Consider the following 20,740-nt stretch of genomic DNA (forward strand, 5'->3'; position numbering starts at 1 on the left):
GTTAGCAAATACACTGTAAGCGACAAGCTTAGTCATTTTTAAATGATTACCCGTCGTGACTTTGACGGGTCTGGTGTTGACTTATGTTCGCTCATTCCTACTGGTCGACGCGAAAGACGCGGGTTCGATCCCAGTCGCAGCGGTGGCATTTCGATAGAGGCGTAATGCTAGAGGCGCGCATGCTGAGTGATTTCTGTGCACGGTAAAGTGCCTGAGGTGGTCGAAATTATGCGGACCTCTCCACCACATGGTGTCACTCACAGCCTGAGCCGCTTTGTACTTCGCCAGCGGTTCTCTTGCGTAAATCTAAGCAAATGTCTCCGAGCCTTATCGGCACGCTATATAGCTAGACGTTCCACTTCGACGCTTTGAGGCAAGGAGGTTGAAAAAAAACTCTTTGAGGCTACACTTTACCTCTACACTTACCTTGAAGTCCTTGCTGTTTACAACTTTAGCAGACATCTTAATACATCATCTTGATACGGTCTATATATCTGGCTAATATTCGTAAGCTTGGAGGGGACAGAACTGCAGCGCTTGCCATGAGAGCGGCGAGAGTAACCCCACATCTGCCTCTGATACTTGTTGAACTCTCGAGCTACTTTGAAAATGAATTGACCGGAAGTACCGCTTGCAGACACACTATGTGCTTCCCACACAGACAGACAGACGCGATGTCTGTCTGGATAATCTTCCTTCCTCCCTTTCCTTTTCTTCTGTTAAATCTATACCGCTTTGACAGGCGTCCGCCGCGGTGGTCACATTTGGATGGAGGCGAGATGCTAGAGACCCGTGTACTGCGCGATTTCAGTGCACGTTGAAGAACACCAGATGGTCGAAATTTCCGCAGCCCACAGCGACGGCGCACCTCACAATCATATGATGGTTTTGGGACGTAAAACCTCGGATATTATTATCGCTCTGACAGGTGCACCATAGGAACACTGTCGACCCGACTACGAAATGTAAACGCACAGGACGACGCTGCGTAGAAGGTTTAGCGGTTACTGTGAACTACTTATTCCTATACCGGCCGATACGCACTAGTGTCCCCGCTAGCGCGTCTGTTTTCATGAGCAGCAGTACTGTTCCGCCATTCGCGTGCACTTGTTCAAACACATCATGCCGCAACCTCTGAGTCTATAATCAAGTTGATTATGAGACTCATTGGAAAAACAAAATTACGCAAACCTGAATTTCCTTCCGCGATTTTCTGGTAGTACACACGAAATTCGACAGATGCACGCGCGCACGCACGCACACTGAAGGACAGCCTCATAACGCATTTTGTATGATAGATAGATAGATAGATAGATAGATAGATAGATAGATAGATAGATAGATAGATAGATAGATAGATAGATAGATAGATAGATAGATAGATAGATAGATAGATAGATAGATAGATAGATAGATAGACGAAATATCATCTGGCTCAGTCGCGTCGAAAGCATCTTGAGCCGTGCTTCCTCGGCCCTAAGAAGAAATGTAGCTTCTCGTGTTTTCTTTGTCATTTTTGTTATTCTTTCATTTTACTACAACTACTCAAGGTGGCCAAGCTCACTCATCACACACTTTCTTTTTCTTTATGTCTTCATTTATTCATGTACCGAAACGTGTACATCAATAATGCATTTCGTGTATGCTGCTACATTATTGGTCTGTCGTGCTTAGTGGACACGCAACATTCTCTTCGGGTTGCATTCATCATCATAATCACCACTTCGAAGCGAGATGTCGGCGAGGGCGCCCAACACCAGCTTTCACTGCAACGGCTTGCCGTGATCGACTTCCGCTTGCCAGCTCGAACGTATTCTGTTCCTTCCACTTCGACAATGCGGCATGGGTAACTTTGATCATTCGTACTCATAGCTATAATAAAGGTAATATTGACTGCCGACCCGCAGGTCGCGGGAGCGAATCTCGGCCGCAGCGGCCGCATTTTCGATGGACGCGAAAATGCTAGAGGCCCGTGTACTTAGATTTAGGTGCACGTTAAGGAACCCCAGGTGGTCGAAATTTCCAGAACCATCCACTACGGCGCCGACCACCTCGGCGAGCCCCTGACCTCCTATCAAGAAATAGCCCAGCATTAACGCCTTGGGCGTCGAAAGAAACCCCCGCCGCATCCCAAACTCACGAAACCACAAGAGATCGCGTGCATGGCGTCGCCTCTAAACGAATTCGTTCCCGTGCCCACAGGTGTATGCGCACACATTTACCCCGATCTGTTCAGTGCACACCGCTCGCAGTGTGGCTCCGTCGCCTCCCTCTCTCACATATTATGGGACTGCAGCGAGGATCCACCCCCGCCAGATCTCCTGACCACTCCCTCGCCTGAGGCGTGGGAAAGTGTACTTCGCAGTACAAGCCTCAAAGTACAGCTCCAGGCCATTCAACGAGCCGAGGTGACCGCCAGGCACGGCCTGACCGTGTGAAAATATTTTCACTTGAATAAAGTTGCTTCTCTCTCTCTCTCATAATCATATCGTGGTATTGGGACGTTAAACCCCAGCAATTATTATTAACATAGGTAATATTGCTATGTTCGTACGCTAGGACTGATGCCGCAATTTATTCAAAACCCTAGCGGTTCCCGTCTTTCCCTTTCTCTAAATTTTCTGTCCCGTCCATCTCAAAAGGTGCAGCTGATGTATTCTTGTCTCTTGCAGAAGTAATCTCAGTTGAAGGTTTCGGGCTCGCTGCATTCATTGCAATTACACTCAAGTACGCTTTCAGCGATTACTCTGCATTGCGTTACACCTCGGATGCGGTTCAGCACACAGAAAATAAGCAGTGGTTACCACTTCCATTGTATACATTTAGCTTTTTGCTTCCATGCCGCCCATGAACAGTTGTTCTAAGCGCGAGACCATGAACGTTCGCCTACCGGACATTGCGCATAGCAATGCAGCAAGATGCGTCTGATGCCTCCCCTTGTTACCTAGCATCTATTTGCTGAGAGGCACTCGACGCTCGCCATAAAAGGCGGCCATGTAGTACGCTACTAATACACGAGCGTACTGCAAGGCATAATAGAAAGCTACGAGTTAATACGCAGCTACGAGTTGCGTGCGGCAGCGCACAGCCTACTGCGATCGTGTGACGCGCCCGGTGAGCATTTGAAAGCAGGCGAGTGCTCGAGCTCGCTGTCCACATCCAGGAGCAATTCGTCGCCCGACGAGTCGCCGCTGCTTGAACGACGTCTCTCACGGTCGTCCGGATAGGGTCGCTCTGCCAGAGAAGCGGCGTGGGCGCGGCTGTGCGCGGTCGGAGCGCTCGGCCGCGCGCACATGCCAACGGGAAGAGGTTGCGGTAGCGACGCCGGCAGCCCGAGTGACAGCAAACTTGGCATCGCCAGCAGACCGCTGGCGGCTGGGGCGGAGCACGGCTGGCAGGGCACGCTGGACCACATGTGGGGAGCCGACGCGACAGCCAGGCCGGCCGACTGCTTTTGCAACGACTCCTGGATGGCCAGTGACTGGACCTCGAGGCGAGCTGCGTCAGGAAAAGAGCGCGGTTGCATATCTGTGCATTGTCCTTTCCGGTAGGGAAGCCGTATTTGAGATCAAGGTAATCATAACCAGTGTTATTTATTCTTCATCTGGGGATCGGTCTTAAGGATGTGCACGCCTGAGTTGACAATACTTCCCAAAAAACTCGGCCTGGAGCGTATCACCCGAGACGGGAAGGAACCCCTTTTCATAGTAAGACTGCTATATACCTTTCAGAATATTTCGTTTCTGATAAAAATTCGCATCTCCGAAAATGGTCAACATGCCGAAACATTCATTGCAGTTTAATGAAAGCATTATATCTGTCCTAGTGGATGACGACGCTACAAGAGGAACAAGTTCCAGTATTTTAATACGCGGCACTGCCAGAATTGCGGTATTTTTCGTGTCCGAGCAGTTCTATCTGAGGCAATATAAGGACAGAAATGAGATTTCTGGTGCGAGTAGGCAAAAAAGTACTTCGTGCTTAAAATTGGAAGGAAAGTGGCGTAAGATCAATCAATTACATTTTTAGTAATTCATCAGTTACTTATCGGACCAGTGATGGGTAATTTTAATGAATTACATTTTTAATGAAGTAATTGCAATTGCAATTATTTCCTTTTATTCTGTAACGTGTACAAGTCTGGCGCGAATGCAGGACTAAGAAGAGAGACACATAACAGGGCCCGTGTTCACAAGAACATACTTCGCTAGAATTGGTCAAAGAGGAACATTTCGGCCTATCCTGACGCTTTACATATCATAAGCGAAGCCGGCCGGCCAGCCAATGGCCTATCTGAGTCTGAGCTTTTATTCCAGACGTACCGGGTCGACCACATGTAAGCTGAACACCTCATTAGTATTCAAACTGGTAAAAACTAGTACGTTTCTTATACTTCACGAGTGCAATGCCCGTTATAGAACGTCTAATCATGGTGTCGACAAGCACAGTAATGATTTTCCGAATTATGTATTAAACAACAGCTTCAATAAGGTCTTGGATATTAATGAGGTGTTCAGCTTAAATGTGGACGACTCTGTACATACACAAATACATGGCGGAGGAGAAGAGAAAGAAAGCCGCTCAATCGCGGCTTGATGTTCCCTTCCCCCACGTATACATCGGTACTCCGGTATGCACAGACCAGAAACAGCACAGGCTAATGAGGCTGCATAAAAACCCCAGAAAAAAAAACTAGAAAAACACGCTGTGCACCATAAAATGGGCAGCGCTACAAGTACAACATATCTCAGGATAGATTCAGTACAGGTTACGCACACACACACAAATAAATATAGTGGCGCGGGGCGATGCACATACTTACGAAATAAGTTTCCAAGAGAGTTATTTGAAAGTTCATGGATACAGGAGTGAGATAAGCCAAACTTGTTAAGCAGAGAAGGCAAGGTATAGTTTAGTTTGAAAACCTCAGTTAGTACCTGGGTTATGCACAGACCAATACTCATGGTGTCTTGTAGGGTAGTGGAGAATGTCGGTGTGGAGGTTAGCGACTTCGATAAGAATAATATGCCGTGTTCAGTCTGCGACTTGTACAGTTGTAAAAGACGATGATGGTACATGTTGCATAAATGCATCATACGATAGGTTATAAACAGTGGTTCGGAGTACGTTCTGTAAGGCACTCTGAACCATATAGGACTTCCGAACAAAGAGCTCAGTGAGCTTGGCCCAGGATTATTTGGGCGTGCTGACAACTCTGGGCGCGTCAGTCCAGTGGTGGCATTTGTGTCACACCGTTAATTCACTTCATTTTCATGGACTTCTGCCCATGCACCGCACCACCTCGCACAATCCCCAAACTAAACCATAAGAAAACACTCTTTAGATTCCTTCTTCTGTTGCAATGCTATTTACGGAGCCTCAAAAAAGAGCTCCGCATGAAGTGTGCTAAGGTGAAACGCTCCTGCTTTTTCTTTATTCTTTGTGTTGAAGCGAATAAAATGAACATGATTCTATTTTGAAACTTTGGAACTTCCTGGGTAATCTCTGCTGCGAAAGTACATGAAATGCAGTACCGAAAGCTTGAGCTACTTACATATGCGATCGACTTTTATTGGGCCCTATTGGTATGTCTCTCCAAAGGAATTGGCGCTTTTGCGGCTTGTAATGGCCAGCCCTATAAAAAGCTGCTTTTGTAGAATCTAAACATAAGCAGTGAGATGCGAAGCCTCATTCATACAGATGTATTTATCGTATGAAGAACCTAAGAATGTTGCTTTTCCCACGAAATAAACGATCGCTGATGATCCAGGCTGATAAGTAATATGAAAGAGTAAGCAAGAACTACTTCGCAGAAGTCCCATCAATGTCCTGAACGCAGCCAGAAACGCCCGCAAAGCTTAACTGTGTGTAAAGAAAGAAAGAAAGAAAGAAAGAAAGATGGGAAGAAGCAAAGAAGGAAAGAAAAAGAAAGAGAGAAAGAAAGAAAGAAAGAAAGAATGGAAGAAAGAAAGAAAGAAAGAAAGAAAGAAAGAAAGAAAGAAAGAAAGAAAGAAAGAAAGAAAGAAAGAAAGAAAGAAAGAAAGAAAGCCTCGCTGAAGATTTGCTGATATGATGAAGTCCCCGTTGATATTCCAGAACGAAAGCTCTACTACGTTATGTCTCCCATTCATCGCGTCGCAATGACCTTGAGCCACCGCAACGCAAGTGGGGCTGGCGTGACGTCACGCCACGTGTCCGCAGCGGAGAGGCGTCGCAGCTGCGCTCGCTTGAAGCCTCACCGCTGCGGTACCACGTGACCAGGCGAAGGTTTAACGGTTGCTTCGCCGGCGCTTGGTTGCTCAGTCATGCCATAAATAGCGCGCCGGCTGGGCCGTCCGTGCGTGCGCTTCAGCACAAGCAACAGGCCGAATCCAGTCATCCAGTAGATATAGCTAAACGGCAAGCTGCGAAATCTCAAGGGAAGGCAAACTTGCCTGCTGAAACACAGGAGCAAAGGGAGGCCAGATCCGCACGTTATACGAAAGCTCACCAAGGGAGGAAGCGTGTTGGGCTCGAAGCTACTGCAGCCGACGCCGTCGTTCAGCAACACGAACAACAGGGAGACACAAAAACCCCAACTTGAATGAAACGCTGTGCGCATATTCTTTGCGAAACCAAGCAAAACATACCTTTCGCTCGTTGGTAACTAGGTTTATAAAAAGTAAAACTCAGTTTTACAAAACCCTAATCGATAGCGCAACGAATCTGCAGCTTCGTATAAGTTACTCAATATGCTTTGAAAGATAAATATGTCTCATAAGGCCATTTCAAGAGACATGTAGAGTAGTATACTATGGATTGCGCAGACGCCCAGGCCTTTTTTGACGACGAGTACATAAGAAAAGCAATTTTGACGAAATGAACAATTCTCTGGTGTCGGGAGAGCTCCGCCATATAAATTATATGGTGGAGGCAGTCTCCAACCCCTTAGCTAAGTCGATTATAGTAGTCAAAATGTTTAGTAGAGACAGCCAATCTATTTATTCGACTGACGACAGTAATATGTCTTCTTAAACACGTCCCACATGCAACACGCCAACAAAGTCCGTATTCTCCTTATCAGCCATTTAGGCGCAACGACGTGCCGGCTGATTTCGGTACCGCCCAGGTATTTTTTTCTCTTATTCCCTTCAATCCGAATAAAAATTACGCCCACAACTATGTCCAGTGCCCAGGGCCCACGCTTGAATCGGAGTACGCCGCTGGCATGCAATGCGTGAAGCGAAGCCGTGCGTGGGATACATGCGTAGTGTGCGGCACCGAGCGTTAGCAGATATGAGCAAAGGGCTTACGTTTGGTCGTGCGCGGAATATGAAAACTACCTGCGCAGAGATTCGTTCATCGTGCTCATTGCGCGAACTGCAAAATGACCAACGGCGTGGGCAGTCGAGCCGGGATCGAAACTTTAACGATTCCCAAGAGCAGCAGCAGGCCGCACAGATAATAATCTCGTCCGCGTAATCTAAGCTTCAATCATCGCTGTTTTTTTTGGTTTTTTTTTCGCATTCCCTTTCTGTTCTCTTATTATTATTATTATTATTTGTTGTCCTTTCTCGTTACCGCACAGTGAAATGACTGAGATCATGAGAAGTGGCTGGTCACGTAGTCACTTTGCCTCTCGACAGTAAGCGGTTATGTACGTATCGACGCAAAGTAAAACTGGAGGATACACAAATGTGGGCAGCCATTTCACCGGCGTTCCTGTTGTCACTAGCTTTCAGAATAGAGACGTCAAACTCGAATTTATAATGCAAAGCCAGTTGCCCGAGGAAGTCATTACTCTTAATCAAGATCGCGAGTCTTTGCTCAGCCCTGCCTACACACCGGCGCTTGCAACAGCAATTCAAGTCATACAGCACACGTCTCGGTTTCTGTTTTGAAAATAGCGCAACTTTATTCTTTTCCGAACAGGGTGAAAAAAGAGAAGCGCACATAGGTCCCACCCCCCTTAGCGCTCGAGTTTCTTTTTTTTTCTTTTTATTTTTTTCCTCTTAAATCAATTCGTGCCCGCTGTCTGCGTGCAGTCGTTAGCCCACGATGGGCTTGCGTTATCATCAAGAACAACTGTAAAAAAAACTCTCTTAGCTGGCAACGGAAACATAATTACGCGAGCTTTAGCGATACTCGTATGAGTCGCTGTTATGAAATTATTCAGGCTACACTGTCACTAAGCACAAGCGCTCATCATCGCGACTTTGCTCGGTGGTGCTTATTGATCCCAAGCCATAGACACGTGTGTTTTTTTCTCTTCGACATCGCGCCACAAATCAAGATGGGGAGTTTCGGCTCTAAAAAAAAAAAAGAAAACAAGAACGATATCGGCAAAAGGGGCAACAGAAGAAATAAAATAAGAAGTAATTAAAAAGGAAAGACATGGCAAGCGCGGCAGGGACAGAAAACACAAACCAAAGCAAGAAAAAGGAAGATAAATTCAGAAAAACGTACCTTCCAGTAGCCGGGAGAAAGCACGATCGACGCTGAAGTTTGTCTCTCGCAGGAGCGCGTACAGGTAAACGAGTGGCGGCGCATCAGCACCGGACACGGCGAGGGCATTCATAAGGCAGGCGAGGGCGTCCTGGACGTATCGACGCTTTCGCAAGTCCTCCAGGATACCTGGACGGGGGAACATGAGCGTCAGGGTCGAGCGCCTATGTACACCGATAACGCTTGCACAGAACGCACCTACAGTGCCTACCCTTGCGACGGTGGAAACTGAAAACGACTGATCTGCATCGTTCACTCGCAAACTAACTTTCGCGACGGGCATAACGTAGCCATATGTGTGCAGTCCTGCCTGTTATGCCGATTGTGAACGTGTAACACAGCACGAACCAACAGGGACAAATTACCTAGAAAACAACCACACATCGGGCGTTGTTTCCCTTTCGTGGGGTATAAAGGTGAGAGTTATAGCAAAAATACCCTTAAAGTTGCACTTTTTTTAAGTGTGCGTGTTGAAATAACGCGGATTTTGCTACGCCGGTCAAGTCCGCCACAAAAAAGAGCGTCTAAGCCGCACTCGAAAGCGCACCGTCTTGAATCCTGTAACGATTTACAAAAGACAAGGGGAACTGTCACCAGCCCGAGGCGACATAAATCATTGAGTGCCGAACAGGCAATGCCGCATATTCTCTGTTCAACGATTTTTCAACAGTTTAGGCCTCCATTTTCTCCCGAACTTCTGTCTTGTTTTAATTAATAAAGACGATATATAAATATAGGACTCATTTATGCTTGATCTTGTGATGACACGTCAATTTCTTGTTTCACACGGCCACCGCTGCCTCTCTCTACAATGACAGCGCACGGCGCCAGTGCGGCGAAGCTTTGCTCGTGGCAGGGGACAATAGGGCGTTTTCAGCTGAGCAGCTATGGTCTGCAGCGCTTATATCAATATGGGAAAGCAAGTCGTCAGGGGCGTAGCCAGAAATGTTTTTCGGGGTTGGTTCAACCATACTTTATGTATGTTCGTGCGTGCGTTTGTATGTTCGCATGTATATATACGCAAGCAAAACTGAAAAATTTTGAGGGAGTTTGAACACCCCCCCCACCACCCCGTGGCTACGCCCGGGCAAGTCGTACACCACCGCTTAGCGGGAACTCTAGTGAGTATGGGCACGACGCTCAAGCTAGCCGCAGAAATCCGAACACTTCCTTCTCTCGAGCCATGGACGCATCAGTCACAGTTCATCAATTAATTCCTACCTTCCTCGCTTGTTACCAACTCCACGAAGAAGCAGCCGATGAAACTACGCATAAAAATCTCGACATGCAAACGATGCGATGGTGTAGAAGCAACCCAAAGGGAATACGCGTTCACCAGGACAATAAACAAAGATAACATCTGGCTTACTGCTTAACAACACGAGCGTAATATGCATACACACATAGTCACAGTCAAATAAATGCGCAGTCAGATAATATAGGTGGATCAGTAGACGGTTATCGAAGATGAAGACCAAAAATAAAATTTCGTAAAGCCTCGTCATCAACGCGTGGCAGATCTCGAAGCCGACAATGTACAGCAACCGGAAACGATAGCCCACACGGCGCGCAAGTCAGAGGCCATAGCCCTTGTATCGTGACATGTGTTCACGCACTAAGAGGGCTGTTAACTCCGAGTCACGCCGCATAGAGTGACACCTGCCATACCTCCATCGGTTGTTGTGATGCGCCGCTCGGCGGCGTACTGATGAACTGCGAGGCGGCCGCGTTGACTTCAGCAACCGGGAGCCCCTCTGAGCGACAGAGAAGCCGAATGCTCGCGGATGAATGGGGCAAGAATGTACTACCTACCGTTGTCATAGCCGGGTGATCGGTCTTAATATGCGACACCTGTATCGAGAACCGCCGCTGCCGCCTCTGCTTATAGCAGTGGATGACGATTTATGAGCTTTGATCGCTTCCCTCTGAGCGATCGCTGCGCGTGCGCCCAAGATACCGACGGTGCCGAAGAGAAGGCGTGATCCTCCCCCGTGCCTCAGCGCGACGGAAAACAGCGAGTACGAGTGAACGCGTGTCTTAGTACTAATACCCGGGGTTTTACGTCCCAAAACCACGATATGATTATGAGAGACGCCTTGAACGCGCGTCCTGTTTCAGGGTTAAAGGGGCTTTCATGCGAGCTCGTTGGTATGAGCCCATCTTGAATAAATAGAGCGCTACTTAACCCACAAGGACAAGTCCTGGTGTGTTCTTTACTTGTCCGTGTACTAAGTAGCACTGTTTTTTTCTCAAGATAGTCGTTTTAGCTTTATTCTTGGATATTGGAGTATGACGCTACGACCGAAGTTGTAACGACTTTCGTGATCACTCACGAGCGATGCGGACTAATATAGGCCTAATCCCTTCTATCCCTATAGCGTGTTTTGGGGGAGAGCACTGACGATCTCATACGCCATTTCCCATCTCATGTGGCTGGCATTCAGAGCTGTAGCAGCAGGATGAGCTCAAGGTGACTTGGACTGAAGGCTCCTCCCCGTTGCGTTTCCACAATAAAGATGCTTATCTATCTATCTATCTATCTATCTATCTATCTATCTATCTATCTATCTATCTATCTATCTATCTATCTATCTATCTATCTATCTATCTATCTATCTATCTATCTATCTATCTATCTATCTATCTATCTATCTATCTATCTATCTATCTATCTATCTATCTATCTATCTATCTCCCGAATAGAGCAGCCCTCAAATGGTTCAGACGGTTACAAGGAAACAAGCTGATGTTTGTTCGAAGTAATGAAGGTGACTCCAATTTAATCCATATAAAAAATACAGTGATTCTTTTAGAGGAATTGTGCCTCATTACCATATCATGGTTTTCACGCGTAAAACTCCAGCAACTATTATTTAGATGAATTGCTAAAACTGCGCAAGAAAACATCCACACATCGTAAAGCGGCAACAGCCGTGGTCAAGCGAAAAGCGAGACGGATTGCGGGCACCCCGCACCTAGGCGGGCGAAAAGTGCAAAGAAAAAAAACGAGATTTTTTTTATCACATCGCGATGACGCAGAGCGTGAAGGTTGTTAACGATACTTGCGCACACAATGCGCCTCTCTATATACTGCAGGCCAGCGACGATGAATGACGCAGCGAGTTATTTCCGCATAGATATATATCCTGACATTGACGCTTGTCGGCAACATCCCTGCACGAAAGGGGTTCATGCAAATGATTTATGCACTGTTGGGTGATATTTATTTGTTTTTTACTTTAACTTCTTGCAAAGGCTCCAACTTTACATTCATGAGATGCGCTTAGACGTCCTTAAACCGAAACAATGTAATAAGACTGTTTCGCTGAACCGCGGAAAAAGTGCGCACGAAATAACGAAGTTAAAACTTCCAAATAAAAAAAGGGTTTCTCTTATCCTGAATTTGACTAAATTGAGGCTCGTTACAATAAGGTCTTTTGTGTATAGCTGCTGCCACACTATGTGATTTCGTGGTAACGGATGCGTCCTTATACGTCAGGGCAGGATGCTAGAGCATTGTGCAGCATGTGCTCTGTAAATCTCTTTGATGCTGAGTTGCTAGAAGAAATTAACAAGGACACATATGTTCTTGCCATATGCGGAGCCATTTACGGCAACAACGACCTTTACAAAAATAATGCCCATTCGCCTGTGAATAGATCTGAATTCCAGCGAAATTGCGTCACTTGCGCGCGCACTGTGATGATCCCGTTGTTTGTTCTTGCACTCATCTCAGAGACCCTGACCTTCGAAAGCACGAATGGCACCTTATAAGCACACCAAATGCGTTTTGTGAGCACTAGTGAATTGAGCACAATTGAGCCAGTGTTCTTTGCCAGCATATAAAATCGGGACAACAAAATGGTCAAGATAGGACGTTGTTCTATCTTGTGTAACTGTATTTGCACGTACCATTTTTGGGCGCTGTGAAAGACAAACCACCTATAATAGAATAGCACATTCTAGTCCCGAAGATCTATTTTACCCATTCAACAGCTAACTTCCTAATTGTTCCTCATCTTGCTTCTATAGCAATATATATTACACGCACGTAGGCAAAGGGGGGGGGGCGAAATTTGTCCAGCCTTCTATATTACCGGGCAACTTTTTTCTTTTTGCCATGGAAAGACTTTCTTTCGAACAATTAGGCCTTGCCCCCCCCCCCTCCCCCCGAAAAAATATCCTGGCTACATGCCTGATATATTAATATCATATATGCCACTAAGCGCTACTCCTTCGCGTTTTAACCTTGCAAATGACCCACAGCCTTATGTTTTCCGGAGGCTCGAATACGAAACCCGCTGCCGTTCATCCATGCTTGAGCGAACAATTTCCCGTACCGTCTTCACCATGCAGGCGTAAATAGCTTCGCAAAGACCTAGATGAGATGTCGTCGCCTTCGCTTACCCAAATACCGAGCGTCAAATGAAAAAAGAATGTAATGGTAAAACGCGCAATTCTTCCAACCCCTTGTACAGCTGTTTCCTTGGTGTCGGTTGACGCGTTCGTCGTGAACGTGACATTCCTCGAATGTGTGCGAAATGTTCCCCCGGCGTAAACAAGAGCATTCGAAGGGTGAATCTCCGCGGCGTAACTCGCGTGCTCGATGCCTCGCGCGAGAGGAACGCGAGAAATTTCGCGGTCAATCGCAAGGTGCCCGTTTCAGACTAGCGTCACGGGACGCCGATACCTTCTAACTTTCCCATTGCAGGCATGCTATAGCCAGCTGCGTACGCGTCTACATTTCAGCATCGGCGTTCCAGTCGCCGTGGCATTCACGTGAGCCCGAGTTCGCTCGTGACTCTCGAGTCAGTAGTAAACACTGTTTGACTGTAATGAAGCGAGCTTCTTGTCACTTTAGGAATATCTGCGTAAAGTGTGAACGTGAAGCTGCAGATCTAACGGCGTTTTCGAAACCATAGAAGCAACAATCGCAACTCTCTCCAGGTAATGCGCAATGGCTGTCTGATGTTTTGAAATTGCTCCAGCTTGAGGAGACCGCATATACACCGGTTGTTTCTGCGAGCACCTTCCGAAATTCTTAAAGATAGGTTTTTTGAGAAAAAAAATTATAAAATCAATCTCCTTAAACGCCAAGCTGTCAAGTTAGGCGGACGTCAGTACATATGAGAAACATGCGAATTGCATGGCTAATTAAATTAAATTTCCTAATTAACTTTTAAATGAGTCACGTTTGGCGGTTAGTGCCAATGGTTAGTTTGTAGCCACGGAAACGACAATGCCGTGGCAGCTTTCAAAGCAAAGAGAAAATTATTCTCTGGAACCCTGCAGCCAGCAAATATGTGGTGTGTATGTTTTTTTTTTTCCCCGCATCAAACCGAAACTCTGGGCATGACGAGCGCAGTAAGTCATGAATGAACGCAACGTCCGCTGGTGACGCGTTGGAGCGATTGTGGCGGCCAATTCAAAATATACGGGCTATTTTCCTGAACTAGCTCAAAGCTTGCGGCCGCGAATAAGTGGCATCTTTCTTTCCCCCCTCCGAATAGGCAAAAGATAACGCTGGCTGTTGCCAATGCTGAGCGTCGAGGCTTCTTAGCTAGAGCGAGTATAATGTACATTTCGAATTCGCCGCCGCTGTCATTGCAACATGTCACCAGCGGACGTTGCGTTTTCTCATGGCTTCCGGTGCCTCCTCATGCCCAGAGTTTCGTTTCGGTGAAGAAAAAAAAATACAGGTTTTGTCGTGCCGCAGGGCTTTTTCTTGTTTTAAAAACTGATATGGCATCGCCTTTTCCGGGGCCACAAAATCAACATTGACAATAACCTCCCAACTTCGCAAATTAGAAAGTTAATCAGTAAAGTTTCGTTAAGCAGCTAATTAGCACGTTCTTGACACTTCCTGACGTCCACCGCAGCTAACAGTTTCCTCATGAAAATGTTTTCTTTTTTTCCCCCAAAGAGCCTATTTTTAATAATTTTCGAAAGTGTTCGCTGAAACACCGAGAATGTAGAGTCAGCTTCCAATGTTTATGACCACGAGGCAAAGCAAAAGTTGAATATTCCCGCTGCTTCGGCAGGCAGCCTTGAATTTATATTTGCAGCCTGTTCCAAAACGAGCTAACATGTACTGTGCAGTTCGACCGAATAGAGTGACAAACTGCTGGGAAACTCAAAGTTTTCTCATACCTAGAGGCACCCAAAGTTCTGACGCCCACTGTAACTCCTCATCCGAACTTTTTGTACAGTGAAGGTGCCAGAGAAAGTGTTTCCGAACTTTAGCTGACAAGTGCGAGGGAGATGTCGTTTGTCGGAGGACATATATTGCGTCTCTTCTTTTTCAATTTTCAATTCAATGTCTTTATTTTCTTGACTAGTCAAGAGGGCGGCCAGGACTAAAGGCTTGCGAGCCTGACAAAGGTCCCAGCCCCCACATACACTTCAGACAACGTTTAGCAATGTTCTTTGCAACATCTCTCTCTTATACGCTAGACTAAAGCGGTACTATAACATTACCAAAAACACTATTTTAAACTGAATACATCCATTATGCGCACATAATATATACATATTTATATAACGTTCACAACGTAGCTCATATAACACCAATATCTGGAGAGAGAGAGAGAGAGAAAACTTTTATTTGTGAAGGCCTCAAGGATTATCCTCGTTAGGTGGAGCCCTTAGGATGCACAATGCTCTGTTGTGTCTGAACTCAAACCATATACACATAATGACCACAAACATTGTTATATCACATGGAATAGACCCTAAGTAAACATAGGAAAAACCAAATAGATTGTGAGTATGCAACAATTTTTGTTTGGTATCTATAAAATCACTGGAAGGAAAAATGCAACCCAGTTGTAATTTAGGATTTAATTTGCTATTTTAAATGCGGACGAGGAGCATTCGTAATTAACTTGGCCTTCTGTTTTTGTTTAAAAGATAAATACTTTTCTATGAAATGGTTTGTTTTCCGTACTTCGTTCTCGTTTGTGGCGTGTTGAGCTGTGTGTGTCGGAGGGAATGCATTATAGAACGATTCTGATTCAACTCAAGGAAGAGCTTCTCCTCGTATATATATGTTGTAACATTTTTAAATAGTATACCAGATCTGCACGAATCACTGACAACTGCCCTAACAGCGACGCAGTTTTGAGGTCTATCAGCGGCCCTGTGTGATTTACATGAAGGCGGAGAACTCTTTTCTGTAGTCTTACGAGTCGTAAATTATTAGATTTAGTGGTAGTACCCCATACTAATGCTCCATAACAGAGCTTTGAATAAAAAAGTGCGTCATAGAACAATATCTTTACGGAAATCGGTACAAAGCGTGCTGTGTTGTGCATGGTTCCTACAACTTTTGATAGATCTTTGGAGAGGTGTTTATGTGGCAGTTCCAGGACAAGTCATCACTAAACGATACTCCCAGAAATATCTGTTGTGTTTTTCTGCTGAGGATAACTCCATCAAACATAACAGATATATTGTAATCAACCTTTTTGTTGATTGGTCTGAATAGGATGTAGGTTGTTTTTGACACGTACAGTTGTAATTTATTTCGACTAAGCCAAACAGACAGTGATATTAAGTATTTATTAACCATTTCTTCTAGTTCATGCAAGTCATTTGATGCAAAAAATAAATTGGCATCGTCTCCGTACATAATTATCTCAGGCGACTTAGGAATGACAACTATGTCATTTATATAACCAAAGAAAAGCAGTGGGTCTAATTTCGATCCTTGCGGAACACCTTGTTTAATTTCTATTAATGACGATGACGCTGTTTCTAAACTGACAGTTTGCCTTCGCTTCTTTAGATAATTACTAATAAGGCTTTTTGATGCCCCCTGATGCCATATTTTGTAACATTTCTTATAATATATCGTGGTCAATGCAGCCAAAAAATTTCCTAAGGTCGAGAAACAGACCCAGGGTAAAGTTTTTCTTCTCAATATTTTCGATTATTCTATCCTTGATGTAAAAAGCGCTTGTTCCGTACATTTGTGTTTCTGAAAACCGTACTGACTTTTTGTAATATCATTATGGTTTTCAAAAACTGTAGTGACTCTTTCCAATATGACATCTTCGAAAAAACGGGAAGAACAGAAATGGGCCGATAGTTTGACAGGTCATCCTGCGTGCCACCCTTGTAGGCAGGAACTACGCTCGCAACCTTTAGTTCGTCGGGATATATTCCAGAAGTGAGAGTAAGATTAATAATATATGATAGTACATCAGAGATTAAGGCGGCAATATATCGAACAGGTTTGTCTTGTCTACGAAGTGAGCATCACTACATAAAAAGAAACAAAGAAAAATTGTCTATACGACTATCTGCCGTTGGCACAGAGCTGATACGAAATTCATGAACAGATCTTATGCTAGATTAGCTCGCGAAAGAATATCTAAGCCGATCCTGATGCTGGACGCATAATTATCGAAGGTAGACGGACTGGCGAATAGAACTTACGAGCGATAAGTTTTTGTGTATTCGGCCCAACAGACCTACCTACGGTAGAAAGACAGATTGCAGACCTATAAAAGTAGGTGAACCGTAGGGAACGAGTTTTGTTGGTCCACGCCCTATGATGCCAACAGATAAGAGAGGATCATTACCGGTTGGCTTCATATATAGCTGTCACAACAGGCATGTTAAATATGCAATTCTCGCACCCTAATCACACAAGCAACAGCATCTGCCGCCAAACCTTCGAGTCGACTCCAGAAACAATTCTGTGACATTAAACCCCATAAATCATTATGATTACTGTGCGAATCGTAGCTAGAACAAGATACGCAGCAAATCCGGAAAACCGAAAGCACTTCAGTGCACAAGTAAGCACCAGGTTCCCCTAAATGCCTAATTTCGGTGACAAAAGCCCCATATTTGCCTTCAAAGCAAGGTGCTGCCATGCCATCGTTCTTCAAGGTGGAAGAAACCGTCCCTGTCAAAGGGAGAAAATAATCAGCGGTTGATTTCACCAAGCTTTCCCTTCGTAAGCGCTAGCATAGCTCGTGGCATTAAATTAAAACCAATAAGTGCCTCACCTACGGCAGCAAAGGCTGACGTTGCTTGTGCGAATGGAGACGTCGGGTCGGGCATCATGACGTCGCCCGAGCTCCACTGCGACGGAGGGGGAACGTGCGAACCGAGCACAGCGTTAGCTGGCAACTGATTCGTGTCGTCTTCATCATCGGTTATCAGCTGGTTGCCTGTCGATTCGGCAGCCGCTTGGGCCCTGTGGACAAAAGCGCGCACACTGTTTGCACGGACGGATGCACTCATTCACTATACCCAGGGTCACAGTCCTAAGACATTTATAATACTCAGAAGTAACAAAAACAACTTAGATTGGGAAAAAGTGTAAACGAGACAGGATATGAAAGAAGATGCTATGACACTGCCTGTCTCTCTCTGCCTTCTAGGGTATTTCTCCTTTGAGCAATGGTTTTGGAACGTCTCAGATGTGAAAGTTCCAGCCATCCAACATCTCAGGCTTAAATATGCCCCAGGGTTAAACCCTGGTTAAGCTCCAGGTAAACTTTACAATTCGACACTTTTTATGCAGCAGCTATCAAGAAGCACTGAATTACATTTAGTTGAAAGCCACCTGAGTTTAACGTGACTGGCTTACGTAGGAAATTTATCCAATAGGTGCAGGGGCTTTTTAGGAAGACGTGATAGCTTCACTTCATGTATTTTTACTGTTTTCTCCAATGTGAAAGAATAAGTGGTGCGCATAGTTCTGATTAGCGTTTACAGTCCAGTGCGAAGGCCAACCAAATGAACAGTAAGTAGAACAAGAAGTACATAAGCCACTATATACTCCAGGTCGCTGTAACCGTGGCAACAGCTCCACATAGGTATGAAGGGCATATTACCTTGCTTGCATACTAACCTTTAGCGTGACAAAATGAACAAGAAATACGTCGTTCTTGTGTCATTTTGTCGCGCTAAAAGTTACTATGGATAATCGCCAATTAGCCCGGCAACGCCTCGTATTAAATAAATTCGCATGCACCTTCTTATAACGAACTGCTATTGGCTGTGTAACATTCGATAGACGTCGCAACGAAAAATATGATAGGACTAGGTTGTGAGGTAGGTTGTGAGGCCGTGTGGTAAGTATTGTAATGAAGAATTTAGGGAACATTTTCTTCACTAGAGTGCTTATTTGGGCCGGTTCGTACATGTCCATAGACAACGAGAAACAGTGTGAACAGGACAACTGGACGGGAACGGAATAAGCACTTAGTCCGTCTCTGTCCGGTTGTTCGCACTGTGTCTCGTTTTCTACAGTTTTTCTCGACAGCCTTCTTTGTAGCACCACTGTTTGCTTCCATATTAAAGATGCATCCGGAGCCCCAAAAGTATCACTATTCAGTAGCCGCTGGAAAAATCTGATACTGTTTATTATCCCTCATCGAGTGACTCACACTATTCAAACAAACTTTCAAGCAGCTGTATTAGTTACAGAGACTCCACAAATGTTTGTGAGAAATAATTACCGTGAAAGATTACAAAAAGCAAAAAGAGTGCAGTAGTCAACAGCTAAGTGTGTATAGGGACTGTATGCTGGGGAAATACTATAATTTCCGCACTATGTTATCTTTCGTGTATTCCGCGCGCACTAACGTTGCATGTGTCGCACTCGGCTTTTCACGAACAGCAAAATGGTTGAGAATATTTACGCCTCATATCTGCTTTTCAAAATATAGGAACGCTCGCGCGCACCAAATGCCCCACATTTACAATACGACTCGGGCAACTACTTCATCACCAGAAAAGTGCAACCCCACCCAACTCAAGCAGCAACCATTGGCGTAACCGGGGGGGGGGGGGGGAGGGGGGGCAAGCGAGCACAAACTAAAACAAGGAATTTCTTTAGTTCTGCATGTGTGCATGCATGCACACTCACACACATAGACGCACGCACGACCATACATAAAGTGTAGTTGTACCCCCCCCCCCCGAAAAAATTTCGGGCTACGCCCTTGGCAGCAACAACCGCAGTGACCCGGCATTCCATGTGAAATTCGAGTTCTCTGGCCTCACTTTCGTCGCGTGCAACGTGTGATCCGTTCAGCCCATTAAACGAGGCACCAGCGCGCACGAGCGCGCCTACCACGGTCCGTAGACGCAAAAAAAAAAGAGATGTTGGGGGTTTACCTCCTCAGGGCCACTTGCTTGGCCATGACCCGTTGGCGTTCGGCAATGAGCTCGCACTTCTCGCATGTGCATTCCCGAAAGGGACACTGGCGCTTGTGACCACGCACCAGCCGGCGGCGACCGTGGTTGCGGCAGCGGGCGCACTTGGGCTGCCGGCCGGTCGGGGAACGCAGGGCACAAGCCGCGGGCAGCGCGGCCGCCTCCGGCACACCGGCCGCGGCATAGCGCGCAGTCGTCGTTGTACCGCCGTTCATGTCGGACGCAAGTTGGACGCAATATGCCAGAAGGAACGCCGGCATCGCCGCCCGCCTACAGCGGCAGCGTGCGATGGGAAAGGGGCTTGCGAGGGGAAGGGTGCGCGAGCAGCGGTGCAAACGCCGGAGGCGCTCCTCTCCCAACGTAGCTCGGAGATCACGACGGAGATGATGACGGCGACTCCTAACGACGATCGGAAGGGCGGCCGAGACTGCGTTAGAGATATGTCACGTGGTCGAACCGCGCGGACCTATTCAAACATCGACCAGATGCCCCAACGTTTGTTCCTTTTGATTCTCCGTATTCCATGAAAAACATTCGTAGGTTCCATAATCGGAATACCCGTATTAGAGAACAAAAGAAAACGTCAGCCGGAGAAAACAATTGCCGTCGTCTGCTGCGTTTTGTCCGCGTGCTTTTATGTATGTATGTATGTATGTATGTATGTATGTATGTATGTATGTATGTATGTATGTATGTATGTATGTATGTATGTATGTATGTATGTATGTATGTATGTATGTATGTATGTATGGATGGATGGATGGATGTATGTATGTATGTATGTATGTGGAAAAATAAGCACACTGAGATTATTTGCTGCGCTTCTTATGCATTCTAAGGCTTACTGAGTTAACTGGACCTTATATGTTGAACTCAAACGATAGCGGAAGCCCCCTGTCTTTCGGTGGTCTGAATTCGGAGCATCTCACTAGGTTGAATTTATTCTCGGAAGGTGGTCAACTCGAGTGCCCCGGCCATACTAGAACTCTGCCTTTTGGGCAGTTTGGAGAAATAAGAACTGCAAATATGAATTGAAAGCCATTGTTCTTCCAGCTAACATTCATACGTATTATACAAT

General features: G+C 45.8%; 1 protein-coding gene across 1 annotated transcript; it reads right to left on the reverse strand.

The window, feature by feature from the left end:
* Positions 1–1,518: 1,518 nt before the first annotated feature.
* Positions 1,519–20,082, reverse strand: LOC119393251 (uncharacterized). The gene is made up of 4 exons (XM_037660180.2): positions 19,624–20,082; positions 17,502–17,692; positions 8,446–8,613; positions 1,519–3,498 (listed from the first exon to the last, which is right to left on the reverse strand). Exons 1-4 carry the CDS (start codon positions 19,920–19,922, stop codon positions 3,062–3,064), a joined length of 1,095 nt encoding a protein of 364 aa, XP_037516108.1. The 5' UTR covers positions 19,923–20,082; the 3' UTR covers positions 1,519–3,061.
* Between the last annotated feature and the right edge of the window lie 658 nt (positions 20,083–20,740).

This window comes from Rhipicephalus sanguineus, chromosome 1 (assembly GCF_013339695.2).
Source record: "Rhipicephalus sanguineus isolate Rsan-2018 chromosome 1, BIME_Rsan_1.4, whole genome shotgun sequence".
Taxonomy (NCBI): domain Eukaryota; kingdom Metazoa; phylum Arthropoda; class Arachnida; order Ixodida; family Ixodidae; genus Rhipicephalus; species Rhipicephalus sanguineus.

Excerpts from the sequence above, each read along its gene's own strand:
- LOC119393251 (XM_037660180.2), bottom strand. The coding sequence starts at position 19,922 with ATGCCGGCGTTCCTTCTGGCATATTGCGTCCAACTTGCGTCCGACATG. Across the intron at positions 17,693-19,623 it reads AAGCAAGTGGCCCTGAGGAG|GGCCCAAGCGGCTGCCGAAT; the intron begins GTAAACCCCCAA and ends TTTTGTCCACAG. Across the intron at positions 8,614-17,501 it reads GTCAGCCTTTGCTGCCGTAG|GTATCCTGGAGGACTTGCGA; the intron begins GTGAGGCACTTA and ends TCCCCCGTCCAG.